Below are 21,173 nucleotides of genomic sequence, written 5' to 3' on the forward strand. Positions count from 1 at the left end.
TAAAATGAAGACGTTAATGAAATCTAAAGCCCTAAATGGCTTGGGTCCGGGATATCTGAGGGAACACCTGCTGCCAGCATCAAGTTCCCTTCGTCCAGTGCGCTCCCACAGGGAGGGCCTTCTCAGGGTGCCGCCGGTAAAAGATTGCCGCCGGGTAACACCCAGGGGGAGGGCCTTCTCAGTGGGTGCGCCTGCCCTCTGGAACCAGCTGTCTGTGGAGCTGAGGACTGCCCCCGACCTCCGTTCATTCCGCCGGGACCTGAAGACCTGGCTCTTCGAGCTCTCTGGCCCAGGCTGAGAATTTTAATTCTAATTTTAATTGGGGTTTTTTACTTTTTCAGGGACTGTTATAATCTTTTTAATTGTTTTTAATTTTTGTATTTCTTGTTTTAATTACCCTGTTAACCGCCCTGAGTCCTTCGGGAAAGGGCGGTATACAAATCCAATTAAATAAATAAATAACTGCTTCTGAAAATAAAATAAAAATGCCCATTTAGGTTTACAGCCCTCATTATCTATACATTAATGCTCAGAATATGGGAAATAAGCAAGATGTTTTTGATCGATGCACACAGAAGGGCTTCCATGACCAAAATGTAGAATTCTGCCATTCTCAAAAGCATCAGGAAAAAAAAATGCATGGGAGGAGTTGCACCAAATGGTTTCTTTCCTGCTCAGAAGTTGAAATGAACGATTGGGCAATGTTACAGAGTATGAGTTAAAAGAAATGGCAGAATAAACAAAAGCAGTATGCACTCCTATCAACTATCACCCTTCCAAGGAAGAAGATGTAGATTATGGATCTTTCAAAGAGGCAAGAAGTTGCACGAGGGGAAGGGGGAAGTTATTTCAATTTTCCTGAGATCTGTTAGAAGACGAACTCCACAGAAGATAACCTTAAGGAATCCCTCACTTTTCAAAAAAGAAAGAAGCTTATTAAAGATCTGCAAAGGATAAATGCTGGAAATGGATAGTGAGATGAGTCACAAAGGAAGAAAACAGAAAGCTATTTGTGAACTGTAGAATTGATGAAGGAACTCAAAAGACACTCATAATGAACTGAGTGAAGGGTGCGGAGAATAGCAAAAAGGACTTCCTTAGATATACTTGTAGTCCTCGACTTACAACCATTCGTTTAGTGACCGTTCGAAGTTACAACGGCGTTGAAAAAAGTGACTTATGAACGTTTCTCACATTTATGACCATCGCAGCATCCCCACGATCATGTGCTCAAAATTCAGATGCGTGACAATTGATTCATATTTATGACAGTTGCCCTATCCCGGGATCATGTGATCACCTTTTGCGACCTTCTGACAAGCAAAATCAATAGAGAAACCAGATTTACTTAACAACCGTGCTGCTAATTTAACAACTGCAATGATTCACTTAACATCTGTGGCAAGAAAGGTCGTGAAAGTGGGCCAAACTCACTTAGCAACCATCTTGCTTAGCAACAGAAATTTTGGGCTCAATTGTGGTCGTAAGTCGAGGACTACCTGTACTCCAAATAAAAGAGGTATTGGCAGATCAGCTGCTAAATGAAGAAAGCAAAATGTTGACAGGCAACATAGCGTAGAGCTCCTGAAGTACTAAAGGTTGTTTCCTCCAACAAAAAACAGGCATGTTACTTAAGGAACTAGTGAAGCATAGGACGACTAAGATTGAACCTGGAGATTTATAGAAATGCAATCAGGAACTATTTACTTAGAAGGAATTTATGTCTCCAGGCACAGATTAATTGCATCCTAAGGCAGGGGTCCTCAATCCCAGGTCTGTGGACCGGCACCAGTCTGCGGTATGCCAGAAACCGGTCTGTGCAAACAAGTGACGCCCCATCTGCAGGATGTAACAGCATGCAAAACCACTCCCCCTCCGGTCCGTGAAAAAAAATCTCTCCATGGAACCGGTCCCTGGTGCCCAAAAGGTTAGGGTCCTCTTTCCTAAGGGACCGAAGGAATTAGAAGGTAGTACTGTTTAGCTGAACTCTTACCTGTTATCTTTGAGAAAACTTTGAGAACAGATGAAGTGACAGATTACTGGAGATGAGCAAGTATTATCTCTGGCTAAAACAATGAAGATATCCATATAATTACAAATGAGAGACTTGTGTGCAAAACTTGAAAAGGTAAACAATGGGACGTTTTAGCTGTGAGCTGTTGAAGAAACTGAATTTAGCCTGGTTCACGCTAAAAGCTGGAAAACATGCTTTATATGAGCGCTAGGTACATACTAGTTACAGCTTATTATGCTGGCCAAATAACCTAACTATTGTTTCTTAATACTTCCCCCCCACACTTCAGCTTAGGCACTACACTCTTTTGTGCCGATGTTCATTTTAATTTCCGCAGAAAAAATAAAATGAGTTAATGTGGAGCAAGTTGTGAAAAGTAAGAAAGGTTAAAAAGCAATAATACAAATGCTGAAAAACAGAACTGGTCACAAACCAGAGGATTTTCAATGTTCTTGAATAACAGGAATCATTTCACACATTACTTAGAAGAGATGTAACCCTGTAGGTGCACTGGTATGATCAAGCACACATACGTTTCACCTATTTTAAGATGAAGCTTTTAGAACTTGTGGCAAAAAATAATGAAATCTTCCCTTCATGTGCCATTGCAAAAATTATGGGGCTGTTGCTCTGATTGGGTTGGATAATGTCAAGCACCAGAGAAATCAGGTGATTCAGGCAGTTCAAATGAGTATGAAGATTTATTTTAAGCTTAAGTTCTCTACAAGAATCTGACAAAAGAGTCTGTCAAAGGAAATGAGTGGGAGATTAAGAGGCCTCAAGGGGGGGGCGGACTTAGATCTCTTGTGGGCACATAGGGACTCATGACTCATGACACATTTGACCCCTCCCTCGGGCTCAGCCTGGTCATCTCCTACCGATAGTGTGTCACAATAAAGCAAATTTTTCTTAAATCCCCCCAATCCTCCTAGGACTGCATTGGAGGACTGTAGGGCCCTCTAAAATAGTGTAGGGGGCTTCAGAGATAAGGAAATAAATATACAAAATAGACTAGATTGCTTTTTCATCCAATGGGATGCTTTTACTAATTTATTTTTTCTCTCTATTAGCAGAAAGAATCCTTCAATTTGTGATTAGGCAATTCGAAATTTGGTGCATTATCCTACATAATAGATGGACTGGTTCCAAGACAGAATGTAGTGGTCTGATTAAACACAATGGACAGAAAATAATTGGTTTTACATTGAGTGACTTAGGGAAACTATTCCTTGCATTATGAATAAAAGATATTGTTACTGTCTTTTATATTCCAAAAGAAGACCTTGAAAACCAGTTTAAATGTCAACTCTCATTATTTTATTACTGTTTTGGCTACATTCTCTACAATTTCAGCAGCATTTTGAAGAGACAGTTAATGTATCCTTATGTACAACAAAAACAAAATGGCTTGCAACATCAGAAACAAGAGCCACATTTTAACTGTACAATATTAAATGAAAAACCGGTGGTAATGCAGCCTCCCCTTCTGCAACATGAACAAAGTTACATACAAGTATTCAGTATTATGAATATGACGAGAGGAATCTTGTATGGAAGAGAGATACTGCATTCGGAAAAAGAAAAAACCTTACCATACAAGGCAGTTAGAAAATGTTTCACATTTTAAAATATCTGTACAAGCCACAAGAGACATCTCTTTAGAGGAACATCTTCCCACCTTGTAGACAGTACTTCCAGAAACCGAGAATAACCATAAACAACTTCTACATCTAGTATCCACGTGCTCCAGTTCAGGAAACTGACTTGAACTGTACTGTACAGTTCCAACACAGATCGGTTTGACATGCCTTGATTGTTAATGAATTATCTACTTTCAGTCTCTCTAGGACTTTCAGCTGACTTGCACCTTAAGGAGGTTGTTTTGATTTTTTTGTTTTTGTTTTTTGCAAAAGCAAAAGCAACATCATTTAGCAGCAATTAAAAGCGCCTTCAATGAGACTTAAAAAAAATACAATATCCAATTAGAAAAAGCCATACTTTTAAACATTTGTACAGAAATAAGTTGCTGAATTTTTTTAAACTGAAAATATGACATCTGTACAATACATTTACAATAAAATTAGAAGGGAATTTGTCATTATCCTGCATAGAAACATTAAACACGACCAATTTGCTTTTGGTTACATACATGGCCTAGTAACTCCTCCACAGAAAGCCAGGATAGCAGAGATCAGCTGACAACTCTGCTAAATATCAAAATGCCACTTAAATAGTTGAGCTAGTTTCAAACTAGATTTTGCTCCCTCACTGGAACTGTTATTTTTATCCCTTTGAAAATACAGTCATTCAATCAACAAACACATTTTTAAAAACTTCGCACCAGCCCTACCCCCATCCCACCCCGATATTAAATCCCTTCTATCCACTGAAATTAAGAAACAAAGCTGTGTCACTCAACTTGACTTTGGTTTTTGAAATGTTGACTTCTTGGGAAGAAAAGATTCTTTTATTTAAGCTTTTTTCTTTATCTTGTCCAGGCACTGAGTTGTTGTTCTGTGCTCCATTTTCTTCTTTATTGAAATAATGAAAACTACACCCCTCTTTATAAGAACTCTCCAGTATCAACCAAAAGGGTTTTTTTTTAAAGTAAAAAGATTATTTACAGTATTCCCTCCCTAGAAGTCCAAACACACATTTTCTTCAGTCTTAATAACACAGTACATCTGGTTGGGAGGCAGCGGGCAATGCTGTCCTTCCAAGTTTTCAAAGTGAACGTCTAAAATAAAGGTAACCCTTCTCAGATCATGATCCAGTCTCCTCAGAAAAAACAACTTTTCTTTGAAGGACCACAGTATAAAGACACCATTGTTAAAATTGTCCTGCCGTAAACAAGGCTAACAGGATGCTTTCAGATGAAAGTCCACTGCAGCTAAATATCATGAAGGTGTCAAGCAAAACCATCTCGGTGAAGAAGCTTCAGTAAGGAATAATGCTTGATATAGGTGGTGTGGGAGAGGCTGCCAGTCCAGTCATATGCAAGTTTCCTGAAGAGTTTGATCTTCTCATGTGCGGAAGTAGGTAAGCATCGTTAGCCAGCTGATGGACATCGAATCGATCCTCTTTACGATATGCCAAGCAACGCCTGATAAAGGCCTAGAAGGGGGAAAAACAGACAGCATGGTTGTGGAATTAAATGCAGTTTGCTGATGGAATGTCAACCAACAGCTTGTATTCCTCCTTTTTCTTCCATTTCCCAAATGTGTCCTAGAGGTTGGGCGACCTCAATTTGAAGAACATGTAGGTGAAAATCCCACTGTTCTAATGGAAACCCATTCTCATAAATGATGAAGTAGCATAATATAAAATTTGAAGTCTCTGATTCAAATTTCACTTTACATTAATTTAGCAGATGTTTTCAATAAGCCATGCTTGGCTAGATTTGTTCAGCACCTCCTAACAAATTCAGAGCCTGTGTTTCATTTATAGTTAAGTATAATATGTTAAGTAATCAGAGATGCTAATTATCAGCAACATTTTTTAAGTAGGAAAATACAAGCAGGCCATAAATGAATTGCTCAACAATGTCGTATTAGGTTATTTTCAACAGCCACATTATAATAGTGGGAGTAACGTTGTTCTAAAATCTACTGAATTCTAATTTAAGATTAAATCATTGCAAAGGGATGAGAAATCAAAATCAGTTACTGACGTACATAATAATATATATTGCCAATTAATTTTTAAAAAACGTTTAATTCTGTGCCATTTCTCCCTGATCTTTCCTTTTAAATGTATAATCTTGTTATTGGAGACAGAAATTACTTATTTCTCCCAATCATTAGTATTTGCATAATAATCTTCGATAAAAATATAGAAAACAAACTCAGAATTAGTGTGCATCTAATGATCCTTCCATTTACATAAATCTCTTTGATTCAGGAGAGGCATCAATATGTACCCAGGGAGAAAAGTGAATACGCTGATTCACTTTCCTCTCAGGAACCTCACTTCCTTCCTGGAAGATTTCCCAACCCCTAGAAACAAATATGGAGAGGCAAAAGAGAAGATGAATGGATGAAAATAACATTTATTTAGATATTGGGCTACTTGATGCCAAAGCAACTCTTTTCTTCCTGTTCTGTTAATAACGTTCCAGTTTTCTAGCTGAGGAGCTATGGCAGGTTAGACATCCCTGCAAGCATCCCTATGAGCAAGGAGAGCACTATGGCCAAGCTTGCCAACCAGATAGCAAGTTCTAACCAACCAAGTTCCCTCTGGAGAAGGAGATATTGGGAGATTGCCCAGTTATAGTCTGGATAATTGCTCCTCACAAACAGATCACAGAAATTGAGTTTCTTGTGGTCAATCACGATTTTAGTGGCTTAGGAGACATTGTGTTCAAAACTACTGTGTAGTCTTTATGGACATATAACCAGCCAAAGTCTCACTTTCTTAAACCCTTCTGGGTACAATTAATGTGACCTCGGCCTAGTCACTCTCTCTAAGCCCAATTCAGTTCACAGAGTTGTTGTGGGGAAAATAGGAGGAGAAAGGTGTGTTAGATATGTCTACCTTGAGTTATTTGTAAAAATAATGCAGGGGGAATACAAAGCAACAAACAAGCAAACTTAAGAGGGATCTTTGGAAAGACAGGGAAGAACAAAGGCACTTGGTAAGTCACCTTTTTGCAATTAAGATGAAATAAAAGCAGCTTAAAATATTTTGACTTAAAAGAAAAAGAAAACAAAACAAAACTGTCAATAGTTTGGATGCTTTTAAAAAAGTAGTGGAAGAAGGATTTACCAGGATTGAAAAAGGATATGAAAGAAGTTAAGAAGACTGAGAAATCTGTAGGACAACTGGCTGAAAAATGTAAAACAAATTAATGGCAACACAGAAGTTATAACTAGAGAGGTGGAGAAAGATTTAGACAACATGGCACAACTGGAAGTGAGAGAAAAAGATTTTTGTTTAAGATTTAGAGCAGATTTGGGCATTCTATGGCCCACAGGCCACCTCTGACTTTGGGTGTTTCTACGAGACCCGTGATAATTCATGGGGAAGATATCAAAGAAAAAATGGTTACATTTCTTACTTTTTAGATTGGGATGATGACACAGAAGCAGAGATTGATAAGGTTTACAGGATCAACACATGATTTGCAAAATGAAACAGTGTTCTAAGGTATGTGCATGTTATCATGAAGAAGGCTAGAGACCATGTTTTGCAGCAGCATTGTAATACTGAAGATTGATGATGATAACACAGATATAGTTAAGGAAATTCCAATTAGAATACTATGTAAAAAATGAAGAATTTGGGAGGGAGGGAGTTTCTGGTGTGATTTATAGTGAATTATATCTTCAAAGGAGTGGAGATGGCATTGTGGCAGAAATCAACACCCAGAAGGTCAACAACGAACAATGAAATCTCTCTGAATAAAGGAGAGATTGTGAGATAACCCACTTGTTATCTCACAGCTGTTCCCTCATAGGTAATCAGTGGGAAGAAATTTTTTTGCATTTTGCTTGCTGAGCTAGCTGAGCAGCTGGAAGGCATGAGATGCATGTGATAGAAAAGAGAGAATCATGATGTAATCTTAAGACAGGTTTGGTTAGAATTGTACTATAGCTGCCAAGAGGAAGGTTGGAAGCCATTTATCTGTATTCTCATGTTTTCTGTTGTTTCTCCCATCTCCTTTTTTTCATAGTTCTTTTTTCCATGGTCACATTTACTATACTCGTAATTATATTTTGCTTTCTTTGAACGTATTTATTATCAATGTAATTTTTTTCTATAAAAACTATGTTTTGTTTTGTTTTTAAAAAGTCTCTGCATTCCATCAGCACTGTTTTTATTAGATGCAAGTCTCCTGTAGTGATTGACTTAAGAACTGCATTTTCTTGGTTCAAAAACCTTACTTTTTTCTAAAACCTGAAAGGTTTGATTCATTAAGAGGTTCTGTATCATGCTCTCTTTTATATGTATTAATATTATCTTCAGAATTTCTCAGCTCCAAAAATCTATCCAATCAGTACAATTATTCAGCGATTTGCATATAGTTTACTTATTGAGATGGGATAATGTAAGTGTGGGGTAAACACAACTCCAAATATCAGCCTGTTTTTACTTTAGATTATGATCATTCTGGACTAGTAAATTTCCAAATTTAGCATTCACTATACTTTACATGTTCTTAGATGTGGAAAGTTGTTGGTGATAGAATACTAACAATTTTGTCAGGAGCAAAGAAACTATAGAATGAAAGAATGGAAGTATGGATCAGGTTAGATAATAGGCTACAGTGAAAAGGATGACGCAGTTGGAAAGAAGTAGCACTATACAATATAAAAAATATTTAATCCAAGCCCAGAAGCACCAGGCAAGCCCAGTCTTGCTAAGCTCACAGAACTTGTTTAACTTGGATGGGACTACCAACAAAAATAGCGTTCCTGGACATATTCTTCTGTGGAAAGTAGAGAGAAAATGCAGTATTCTCCCTTCATGTGTAGAGGCTTTATTAACATGGAAAATTAAGCTAAATATGGCAGAATTCTACGAAGAAGTTTCCACTTGACTCCACACAAGGACTAATGGTTAAACAAGCTAGAAACAAACTATTTCTATTTAGTCAGAAATTATGGCTAAACCAACCAGAAATTGTCTCCGAATGCCATGGCTGATGTTTCTTTTCAACATAAACACCATTAAAACATGCCATTTCATTAGGTTAGCTTGGAGGAAATAAAGCTTGTTCTGAACTATTTACATAAGCACATCAATGAGCTAAAACAAAGATTTAGATTGGATAATCCCTTCTTTCTATTTCAGGAAATTTGCAATTTTTTTTAAATCAGAGATTTTTGAAATAGTCTTATGATTAAATTTTAAATTAAATTTTAAATTTAATTAAACTAAGATTTATAATGCACTGCTTGAAGCTGGCTTCTTGGGAAAGTAGTAGTGTTCATTTTAACCACATGCTTGATTTAACATTACATAATGCCTAGTTCACAATAGCAAATATAATTTTAAACAAGTGACAGTGATATTGTAATTTAGGATTTAGGACAATATAACTGTACTTTAGGATTTTTTTTCTAGAATTGAAGATTACAGAACAAAACAAATTGGCTTATCTAGTTAAGACTTCTGCAATTATTGATGTTCAAAGTATTTTTAATGCCGCTCATCTTAACATTTAGTTACATTTATTATTTATTCAACAAGATCAATGTTTCAGGATTCCAGAGAATCATTTTCAGTATCTGATAGGTTTTTTCCAACATGTGATAACAGATTTACATAAATTGGGGAAACACAGAAACTGTTTGGAAAAAAATGCATTTGCTTTTAAATCTATGAATTCCCATGTGAAATTAAAAAACAATTCTTACAAAAATTTAAATACATTTTGTTTGTAGTTAGCTTTAAATGTCTTGTCTGACTAAACCTCTTGTGTCAAATATATTACACTCTTATCAAAATTGATGGTTGAACTCTTTTACCTTGGCTTCATTGCTCACAACAGGCTTTACTGGGAACTGTACTTCAGTGGCTTTTAATATTGTGTTTTCTTGAAGTATATCTTGTTGTGATTGGTTATGGCCAAATGGCTGGAAAGAGGTTAAAAAAAAGTTCAGAATTCATTATACCATGCATATATTTGTTTGAAAAAAGAAACCTTATTTTGTAAAATCTAAAATCATGCTACATTAAAATATTTTGAAGTATTTCAGAACAATGGGAAATGAAATTATGTGTAAGTTGAATGGAGAGCCCTTTTGGTGCAGTGGTTAAAGCATCAGGCTAGAAACTGGGATACTGTGAGTTCTAGTCCCACCTTAGGCACAAAGCCAGCTGGGTGACCCTGGGCCAGCCAACTTTCTCAGGTCTAGGAAGCAGGCAATAACAAATTATTTCAAAAAATCTTGCCAGGGATTTGACCAGGAAGTCCCCGAGATTTGGACACGATTGAACAGAAGAAAAAATAATAATTGTATTTGCCTGTACATATTCTTGATTAATGGAATTATGCTAGTCAAACTTTTCTGTATGGAAAATTGCAGTTACCGTGCATGCTTACCTTTCGGCCATACAGACACTGGAAAAAGATTACTCCAACTGACCACACATCCACCTTGTTGGAAATTTTTGGTGGTTCTTTTCCTACAACAAAGCACTCTGGAGGCAAATACCTGAACGAAAACAAGAAAGGAAAAGATTCATTCAGGGTAAACAGGCATGCTGTCCACTAGAAGATTGATATGTTAAAAACCTAGTCAAGAATGGTTAAGCCCAAACGTAAAAATGGCATGTATGTTGTTAATGCAATTCATAATAACCCTAAGTTATTTACTTGGTTGGTTTATATTAAGTTTATTAAAAGCTTTCAGGACCCAACATTGTTGATCTAAGAGTTTATTTTAATTATTATAAAACTGTCTTAACATTAAAACCCTGAAAATTTGCATCTTAGGATCAGTTATATCTTTCTTCTCTGACTTGTGAACTACACTACTACATAAAATTTTGCTACTTTTATACATATCTCAATGTCCGAGCTATAAAGTAAAATGAAGCAAGCAACTCTTCAGTCTCACCCAAATAAGTTATGAAATGTGGCAATTAGTATGGTGAACTAATACTACACTATTGGTTGCAAGGCTAACAGTACAGAACTTTGGAGCACATGGTTTACTGTGCTCTACTGCTCCAGATCCACAAGGGTAGACACTCTAATTGAATGGAAATTTCCTGTTTTCTGTACAGCCTTGCAGAGGGTCAGCCATTTCATCTTACTAATGAGTGTGCTCTTCTATGTGTAGGAGTTGTTAAGACATAAACACACTGTTGGTTTATGGCAGCAATTTATTTCTTCGAAAGCAACTCAGAAGCAAAGAGGTCTATTTGGTGCTCTGAATTCCTGACTCAAAACAAGAGTCATCCTGATTAAAAGCCATATGAATGAACATCATGAAGGAAAACCAGTGTTAAGGAACCAAATTCATATGGCTAGACTTAACTATTCTCAAGCTATTCTCTAAAGCGCCCGAAGGCAGGACAAGAAGCAACGGATGGAAACTAGTCAAGGAGGGAAGCAACCTAGAACTTAAGGAGAAACTTCCTGACAGTTAGAACAATTAACCAGTGGAACAACCTGCCTCCAGAAGTGGTGAATGCTCCAACACTGGAAGTTTTTAAGAAGAGACTGGACAGCCATCTGTCTGAAATGGTATAGGGTTTCCTCCCTAAGCAAGGGGTTGGACTAGATGACCTCCAAAGTCCCTTCCAACATCATTATCATCGTCACCACCACCACTACAACTACAACTACAACTACTTTAACAAACATAAGCATACAGTCCAAATCCTCAGCTCTATCTTCACTAGCCTGGATGTAAGACAGCACTTGAAATGCATCTGGGGTCTTGAAAAAAGTTCTTACAATTCAGATTGGACCAACAGAGAAGTTAGAATATAAATCACACTGGGCTCCACAGAGAAGTAAGGTTGCAGGAATGTAGGAGCCACCTCTAGTTGAAAAGAAATCCAGTACTACGGCACTGATGTACTGTACATTTTGACTCACATATTTGATATGTTTGTTTCAGACTCTAGAATGAAGAAAAACATTCCCCAGATGCTTGAAGGTTTGGACCTGTACAATATCTACTTCATTTATAAACTAGTAATGACATTTAGGTCTCTACAAAAAGGAGTGCTACTGATTTTGAGTTATTAATCTCCATCTCAATATCTGTACTCCATTGTGTAAAACCATTTAACTCCTCCAAGTAATTTCTGTTCTACTACAAATGATATTATGAGTAAGGAATACGATTGCAGCATATTTAATAGCGATTTTAGCGGAACAAAAATCCCATCTTTTTAATTTTTCTGGAGTACAAAGACAAAAATGCATGTGTTTTATTCTTCTCAGTGTAGGAGGACTAGTAAGGATATATCATACTACCTTATTACAAGTATTGGTTTCTAGTTCTGGATTAGCAAACAAACTCAAATTTACTGAATTGTAACAAATTATGGTAGACCAAACTAGAAATTGAATTGATACAGAATTCAAAACCCAGGTGGGGAGTTGGTAAGATACATAACTGAGATGAATACAAGCCACTCTGAATGCTCACAAATTACAACTTTACAGACCAAATACATTCAAAACATGGCCACATCTTCATGCACTTGCAATCACACACTTTGCTTTTTTTTTCCCTATGAAGGGAAATGGCTTGGCCTGCACATCTCGTTTACGCACAGCTTACAAAGTTCTAAAGTCACAATGCAATGCTGCTTTAAGGATCTGAGGAAAAATCCTGTCCTTCATATACTCGTTTGTTGCAAAGCATTTTTCCTGAAGTATCTGCAGAGTGCTAATACTGGTGAAACTTTGATGATTTCAGCAGTGAAACATTTAATGATCACCACAATTCACAAATCAAATGTATGTGTTTACCTTCTTTTTTTCAACAGAACCAATGTTTTACATTTTAAAAATACATAAAAAGAAGATGGCTATTTGTCAGCCTGAATGTATATGTTGAATACTGAAATGCCTTCAGTGAATACTTCTCAGTTTGTATATGCATATCAGGTTTTTATTAAGCTCAGCATGATAAAAGATAAATTCTATACCAGGGGTCGGCAACCCAAAAAAGGAAGAGAGCCACTGGGAACCGGTTCCATCACACACACATAAAAGTGGGAGCCGCATGCGTGCGTCCATGCACGCGCATGCGCAAAAAAACGTCTTGCGCATGCGCAAACGGTTTTTCTTGCGCATGCGCGGACACCCACGGTTGCCACCTTCCTGTGTGTGTGATGGAACTGGTTCCCAGTGGCAGCGGCGCCGCCGCCTTCGGCAGCCTGTAAACGTGCCGCAGCAGCTCTCCCAAAGAGAGGAGGGCGGCGGCCTGCAAACGGGCCGCGGCGGCTTTCCTCCTCTTTGGGGGAGCTGCCGCGGCACGTTTGCAGGCTGCCGAAGGCGGCAGCTCTGTAGGCGGCCCGCGGCAGCTGTTGCGGCCTATGGGCGCGACATTCGGCAGGGCCCCTCTTCGCAGCACGGCGCGAGGCCCTCACCCCCCACGGACACGCCCTCCTCGCCACGGGAGCCACCCCCGCCATCCTCGCACACCACTAGCGCAGGCCCACCTCGTCTTGGGGGCCTGCCCTCCGCACGTCGGCTGCATCCTCCGATCGACCGACGCCGCCAGGGAGACTGCCCGGTGTCGGGCTCGACACGCCCGACACCCGGCGAGGCCGCGGAGGGACTCACCGGGTCCCGTGACCAGCTGCCGGCATCTGTATGCAGCCCCCACATTACTGCGGCCTTCCACCGAGCCGGGGAAGAGCGCGGCCGCCGGGACGACCCAGCAGCCACCGGCGCCTCTCTCGATGCCCCAGCAGCCACCGGGGCCTTCCGGCAGGCCGGGTAACAGCCGTGGAAACGCGCAGCCGGCTGACATGACCCAGCGCCGACGCAGTGGGCCGAGGAAGAGCGCAGGAGTGGGGCAGGAGCGAGCGTGCCTGTCCTGCTCCTTTTCTCTTCCAAGCGGCGCTGAGATCTCGCTTTCCCCCCCTCTTCCTCCCTCTCTCGTGCTTTACATACACACACACACACACGCACGCACACACAAAAGCACAGAGTTCCCCTTCCCCCTTGTACAGGAATGAAAGGCCCCCCGAAGGAAGCCCGGCCTCTTCACCGGACCGATCAGCTGAGGAGGTTTTTGCAAGCGGGAGACGGGCAGAGCAAGATAGCCAGAGACTCTTCAGACGGCGCCGTCTTTTTCTTCCCCTCCAGCTGAGTCTGGCGGCCGGGAACTCTGCTTCCCCTGTTTGGCAGAGCGGACTCGCTCGCTCCGAGGCGAAGTGGCGTCAGAGCCAGGCTTCAGCAGCCTGCGCGGCAAGGAATACCCTGTGTGGCCGCGGCTCTCGGGGAAGCCCTGGCTGTCCGCTTCCTCGCTCCACGCTGCCATTTGGGGCCCACGCGTTCCCCGGGCAAATCGCGGCGCCCAGCAGGCGAGGAAACACGCCCGCTCCAGTCGCCCCCCCTTCCCTCAGGAGACGCAAAGCAAGTGACCGCCCGGAGCGCGGGCTCTCCGGGAGCCGCCTCTGCTGCCCCAGTCCTTGCGGTTCCCGCTTGCTCGGTAGGGATCTTTCCCGGGACTGGCTTTTCCCTCTTAGCCAGACATTGTGGAACCGCTTTCCTCCTCCTCCTCTTCTCCAAAAAGGCCTGTTGGAAAACTGCACAGAGCAGAAGCGGCAGCCAGGAGCCCACCATCTCTCCTCTCCCGCTCGCTCTCGCCGGAGCGGAGCAGCCCTGGAGCAGCCCTGGAGCAGCCCTGGTGAGCCAAAGAGACGAAAGGCCCCGAGCGATAGGAAGGGGATCTCTGCCCTAGAGCGGGGGGGGGGGGGAGGAAAGGCCCGATCGCTTTGTGTTACCTGCCATGAAACCAGTCCTTGCAGGCGTCGCACTCGATCATGAAGCGGGTTACGTCGTAGGGCAGCCAGGCAGCGGAAAGAAGCAGGCAGGCAGGGCGCCGAGGTACGGAGACCTGCCGATGTTTGGGGAGGTTTGGGGAGGTGCGCGCGCACCTCCCCAAACCTCCCCAAACTTCGGCAGGTCTCCGGACGGCGGCGGCTTGGGAGAGGTGCGCGCGCACCACTGCCCGTTCGAAGAGGTGCGCGCGCACCGGGCGGCTGGGAGCCGCAGGAGACGGCTCAAAGAGCCGCATGCGGCTCCGGAGCCGCAGGTTGCCGACCTGTGTTCTATACCATTAAGATGTAAACTGAATTAGGCGCGATACCTGTCTTTTTGCTACATTTGTATGGCAGCTGTACATAAACTTTGTTATTCATGAGAATAACTAAAATGTCATGTAAAAAACTTTATTTCATCTTTTTGTTTAACAAAAGAAAAAAAAAGTTTGTGAAATGGAAAATAACATACCAGTAAGTCCCAGCTCCTTGTGAAGTTAGGTCCATTCCATCAACACCATAGCTATCATCATCCATTATTTTGGACAGGCCAAAATCTGTGATTTTTATTTCTCCACATGCTGTTCCATCAACCAAAAGGATGTTTCCTATCAAAAGAAGAAAAAACAAGTCTAGCCCATTATAGTTTCTCAACAACATTTCATTCAGATGATGAGAATGTAATCGTTTTTAGGGCTGAACAAAGGAGTAAAGATGTGTTTCATGATTTGCAGGAGTATGAACAAAGCACCTCTCTTTGAATCATTCAAACACCCACATCTTTTGTAGAGCTCATGTGGCTGTTTTAAAAGTTGCTCCAATTCTCAATGCATATACATACTTGCTTAGCTCCTTTGCTTCATTGGTGGACACAGGGAAAGTGTTGTCTATGCTTACCCATACCCACGGAGTTAACAGAGCACAGCTTTCAAAGCAACCAATGAGCTTTACAGCTTCAGTGAATTGCTTATTCCAATACTCTGCTTTCAATTGCATTGCACAGACCTAACGATTTTACAGAACTGAAATATCGTTACATATTTATAGAACTATCCCATGTAGCACTTGAAACCTGTGAAAGGCAATTTATTTACTTTATTTAATATATCTGCTGCCCATCTCACCAGTCAGATGACTCTGGATAGCTTACAACTGGTAAGCTTAATACCATCTTAATGGTATAGATAAAAGTTCCTGTATCTCAAACATATTTAAAGTCACAGAATGCATGCAGACTTAAGTTAATTTACAACTAAACCTACACAAACTTTACATAAAGATTAGTACACATTTCACAAATTCAAATCCAAATGATAAGATTTTTAAATAAAGAATGCACTTTGGGGTATTATAATAATGTCATGCTATTTGTACTGAATTTTATAGTTTTCATGTATTAAATACTTTATAGAAAAACAAAAGCTTCAAGAATTGGGCAACAATGCCTGCAATTACATTTGCATTATAATTTTGTTGTATTTCAGTTTTTCTTGATTGACTAAGCTCTGTAGCTGCTGTATTTTGTTATTTCTATTTGTACATTATACTGAGTATCCACTGAGAATCAACCCAAAAATAAAGCAAGAAAATAACATTATTTCCTGCCTATTCAAAAACATACAGAAATTAATAAGTTTCTACGCAGTGGAAGCAAATTAGACTAGTTATTTTATATTCCAGAATAAAAACCGTAATGTTGAGTGTATTACACAATAAAATAAGCAATACATTAACTCTATATATACATTAAGTATTTCAATTTAGATCATAATTTCACTCAGCAGCCCCTTCCAATTTTTTCCTATTACAACTACTCTGCATGGTAAGTTGGGTTGAGAAAGAAGGATAGGGCCACGTGAGGCTCAATCTGCCTCTTCTTGTCCTAATCTAACTTTACTTAAGCTTTACTCCGTGCTACCTCTTTTTAAGCAATGCAAATCTGATGGATTTAATAAGGACAAAAATAGAAAATTGGCTTCTTAATAAGCATGAAGTGAATGATATATTTTACAGAAATGCTATATAAAAAGGAAGTTGTATTAGTATTTCTGACTTACCTGGTTTAAGATCATAATGTATAATGGGCGGTTTAATTTCATTGAGATATCGCAGTGCATTTACAATCTGCATTACAATGGACCTAGCTTCCTTCTCTGTCATTAGTTTATGTTGTTTGAGATAGAAATCCAAATCATTACCTTCACAATATTCTAACACTGTACAAAACCTATAAGAGAAGAAACAAAGATAGTCCAGGAAATAAAAAACGATGTATTTATTTAAGCACAAAAGAAAAATGTGAAATTAATTGGATATTAAAAGTATTAATCCAAACTGCTCTTAAACAAAGAAGCATGATTTTATATACTTACGTATCTGTATCCAAGGAGAAGTAATCATAAAGTTTTACTATCCGTGGATGATCCAACTCTTTGTGTATTCTGTACTCTCTGCAGGCATGCCTTTTGAAAAAAGGGAATCATTAATCGTGGGTACTGGAGTATCATTTTAACTTGCCACCAGAAGAAGCGTTTTTAAAAATGCTTACTTGTGGTAGTTTTCCTTTTTCTCATCTCTCCAGCTTTTGTTAAGTTGATGTATCTTCACAGCGGCATATCTTTGCTCATAAAGATCAAATGCCTGCAAGACCCGTCAGATGACGTTAGTAAAAAGAGAAATACTGTTTAAGTTTCAAGTAAACAACAACTTCTAACACTTCCCTGTGTCATGTGAGTCTATAGACTTTATTAATTGAAACATGTAAAACAGAGATAAGTAAAGCTTGAGAGGTCATGTATTATGGGATTAACATTTGAATTTGGGATGTTGAAAGTGCTTGAGATATTTTCGTCCAGCAATTGCCCAGGTTGACAATTAGCCTTTTTTTTCTCCTTGTACTTATGGTGATTCATCATAAAACACAAGTTTTTCTAAAGAAAAATTGATGGGGTTAAAAAAAAGAAATGTAGCACAAAGTTGGATGTAAAAAATACATTCTAATTTCTGTAAATATTCTGGGAATTATGCTAAAGGCAGTCAGTTTATTTGAAGCATGACTACTCCGAAGTTTAGAAATATTTTTTTAAAAAAATCACAAGAACTAGGCAATTCAGTGGACACTATTTGAGTTTTCTACCAAGGAAACACTAAATGATGTTTACAATTTGATTTTATTTATTTATAGGCCCGGTTTTGTAAACTACTTTGCAACTATGATTTTTTTCCTTTTAACGACCCTGTAATCCCTTGCATCGGGGTGGAGTAGGGGTGACTTTGCAATTACCATCAATGTAACGTTTTATCCAAGATCATACATAACCTTAACTCTAATTAACTGAAACAAGGCAATTTTATAATCTATGGTACACCACTTGTCTTAACAAACCATAGCTATACCACTGATAGCAGAAACAGCATGTTGTTAATACAAATAAAAGTAAAAGTTTCTAAACTTCGCACAATAGTGCTAGAAGAAACGTATTGCTTTAAACATATTAACAATGCCTTAGGTCAGGGGTGTCAAACTGCCGGCCCACGGGCTGGTTTCATCATACCAAAGCTGTGCCCACCCCATTGCCGGCAATGCAAAAAGAGTCGCGATACGCCGCGACACATATCAATGACACCCATGCCTTAGGTGGATTTCTTTAGAAGTGTGTTGGCAATCAGTGTATAACAAAAAATAAATAAATTACCTTATATACTTCACTAAATCCACCTCGACCAAGTAAATGAAGTAACAAATATCTCTCATTTAATGTTGGATGGTCTTTGAACCTTAAAAAAATGAAGCACAAAGGTGGTTTACATACAAGACAGAGCTTTAAAGTTAGCGCTATCTACAGTAAGTGTTTAAAGAAGCAAGGGGGAGAAAAGAAAAAAAAGAAAGCTACTTATTGGAACTATTTCAATTCCTGCTAGCAAAGGACCATGGTAAGATGCATGCCCACATTCTGCCCATTTCCTCAAGCACACAAAATTTCCCCTGCAGAGGGATAATCGGCTCCCATACTTCAATACTTCTAAAACGGGGCCCTCGTGAGCATATATATTTGAAGTACTGAAACCCCCAGTAGTTCAGGCAACTCATCTTGGGGGGGGGAGAGAGTCAATATGAATTCATGTTAATGAATACGTTTTTTAAAAAGAACAAACAAAATGAAATGAACAGAGAAATTCAACTACTGCTTGAAAGGAACTTTCAGAAAATACTTGCAAAATTACTACTATTGTGGGAATCGATGGGAACTGAGGAGACAATAAAAGGCACCCCTTACCCAGCAAGTGAAGTGGAATGAAAGAGCACTACCTTCAACTAAGAAGGACAAATTGACAAATAACTATTTAGCTTCTGTTTAAACATTTTGAGTGAAGGAGAGTTCACCACCTCCCAAGACTTTTTTTTATGTCATTAACTGTGCACTTGGTACTTTTTTAAAAAACAAAAACAGATTTTTAAAATGAGCAAGTCAAAGTCAATTCAGACTTGTTTCCAGGCCAGTAAGATTTCTAACTGGACTTGAATGGAAACATTTAAGACACTATGGAAGGGGTCCCAAATAATTGCTTCATGAATTACTTCTACTCGTAGAAAAAGCACTGAACTTTGGGAATCCAAGGATGACTATGTTCACGTTATAGAATAACCAAGGTTTATCAAGACGTACAATGCCTGTAGATTTGACTGTTTATTCTAAAAAAAAACAAAAACCACCCCACCTTCAGATAGTCATTGCTATGGGTAATCCTTTCTACAAAAAGAACAGGATGCAAGTTTGTGGAATATACCGTATATACTTGAGTATAAGCCGAATTTTTCAGCCCACTTTTTGGGCTGAAAAAATCCACTTCGGCTTATACTCCAGTCAACAAAAAAAAAAGAACTTACCGAGGACTTGCGCGCGGCCGAGCTACTTTGCCTGACGCTGCTGGGGTCGCCCGGGCGCCTCTGCTCGCCCTCAGCAGCACCTGGCCCGGAATCACATGCGAAACAAGCCCGGCAGAGGAGCCGGAGCGGCGAGCAGAGGCGCCCGGCCCAGATCCTGCAAGGCCCGGCCGAGACGCGCCCCCAGCAGCGGAGCTGCTCCGGCTCCTCTGCCGGGCTTGTTTTGCATGTGAGCTACTTTGCCTGACGCTGAGAAGACCCGCTTGGGCACTCGGGTTGGTGTCAGTCTCCGCAGGCCCTTCTCGTTTCCAGGAACGTCAAGCGCGCTTGGCTCCCCACCCCCACGGCAGGGCAGGGCAGGGCAGAGCAGAGACTTGCTCGCCCTTCTGACGGCCCTGAAGAGAAACGAAGGGCTTGCAAACTCCCCGCGAGAAGCTGGGCGAAGCGCGCGGCTGGGCGAGTGTGTGCCTGCGCGCGTATTTACGAAAGAAACGCTCCGAGAGTTCTTCTTTCTCCGCCCCCTTGGGGGGAACTCTAGCGACTGCTGTAGCCGCGCTTCTCTTCTCGGCTCCGAAAATAGGGATTTCTACTCTCTCTCTCTCTCTCTCTCTCCCCTCCCCACCCCGCATTCTCCTGCCTCTTCGATTGCGACAATAAAAGGGCGAAGGGTGCGCTGGTTTCTTCCTCCTTCCTCCCCCCCTCCCCTCCCCTCCCCGATTGTCAGGTGAGGCAGCTGGAGGTCTGGCCGGGAGATTGTAGCCGTTTTGAAACGCCCGATCAGCTGATTTTCGGGTGGAAGAGCCGCGGCTTGAATCTGTTTGCATCTGCCTGAATTAGACCGAAACGGCCTGAATTTGACCAGAGTTGCTTTGTAATGGCTGAAGGAACTGCAGAGGAGGTCTTGCCGGGAGATTGTGGCCGTTTTGAAACGCCGCGGCTTGAAACGCCCGATCAGCTGATTTTCGGGGCGGAAAGAGCCACTGCTTGAATCTGCTTGTATTTGTTTGAACTTAACCAGAAACGGCTCGTAATGGCTGGAGGAACTGCGGAGGGAGTGAATGCTCCAGCCTGGAATATTTGGAAAGGCTGGGGGAACCGGATGAACTGCAGCTTAAGCGACTGTTGCCGGAGGAGCCATGGCTTGAAATGCCCCAGTTTTGGGGCAGCGTTTGCTTGTTCCCTCCCTCCCTCCCTCCCTCCCTCCCTCCCTCCCTCCCCTCTAAATCCTTCCTTCCTTCCTTCCTTCCTTCCTTCCTTCCTTCCTTCCTTCCTCCCTCCCTCCCCTTTCCCTCCTCTCTAAATCCTTCCTTCCTTCCTTCCTTCCTTCCTTCCTTCCTTCCTTCCTTCCTTCCTTCCTTCCTTCCTTCCTTCCTTCCTTCCTTCCCCAGCCCTAATCCGGAAAGTGGAAGGAAAGAAGAGTAAAGGCTGGGCGGAGGAGGAGGGGAAGTTTAAAAAGGGGGCGGCGTTCCCTTTAAAAAGCCGCCCGCCACGCCGCGCTCCCTCGCAGCACTCGCGGCGGCTGGCTTCTTGGCTCCCGGTCTCCCCCAGGCTTCCCGGCTGTGATTGGCGAGCGAGCCTCCCGAGCTCCGGCGGCCGTGACATCAGCAGAAGCGGAGCAAGCAAAAGCGAAGGGGGAAGTCTCCCCTCGTCCCGGGAGACTCTCGCTTCCCCCCACCCCCCACCCTCCCTACATCCCGAGCCTTCCAGATCTTCGCCTGCCTACTCGCGAGCAGGCATGTTTTCCAGCCAATCCGGGCCTGGGAGCAGGGCGCCGGCGGCACGTCCACTTTCCCCGCACTCTCCGTTCAGACG

At 41.3% G+C, this 21,173-nt stretch overlaps 1 protein-coding gene across 2 annotated transcripts in view; it reads right to left on the reverse strand.

Annotated features, from left to right (window-relative positions):
- Window positions 1-3,932: 3,932 nt before the first annotated feature.
- TLK1 (tousled like kinase 1) overlaps window positions 3,933-21,173 on the reverse strand; it is an 85,777-nt gene continuing 68,536 nt past the window's right edge. For both annotated transcript variants that reach the window (XM_081313328.1, XM_081313329.1), the window contains exons 14-21: window positions 18,172-18,253; window positions 17,025-17,116; window positions 16,849-16,938; window positions 16,534-16,703; window positions 14,949-15,084; window positions 10,062-10,173; window positions 9,484-9,591; window positions 3,933-5,128 (exon numbers count right to left, since the gene is read on the reverse strand). In XM_081313328.1, coding sequence (XP_081169454.1) covers window positions 4,952-5,128; window positions 9,484-9,591; window positions 10,062-10,173; window positions 14,949-15,084; window positions 16,534-16,703; window positions 16,849-16,938; window positions 17,025-17,116; window positions 18,172-18,253 — 967 coding nt within the window. In that variant the 3' untranslated portion in view covers window positions 3,933-4,951. The remainder of the gene's footprint in view (window positions 5,129-9,483; window positions 9,592-10,061; window positions 10,174-14,948; window positions 15,085-16,533; window positions 16,704-16,848; window positions 16,939-17,024; window positions 17,117-18,171; window positions 18,254-21,173) is intronic.

Source organism: Vipera berus (assembly GCF_964194415.1).
Source record: "Vipera berus genome assembly, chromosome: 1".
Lineage (NCBI taxonomy): Eukaryota > Metazoa > Chordata > Lepidosauria > Squamata > Viperidae > Vipera > Vipera berus.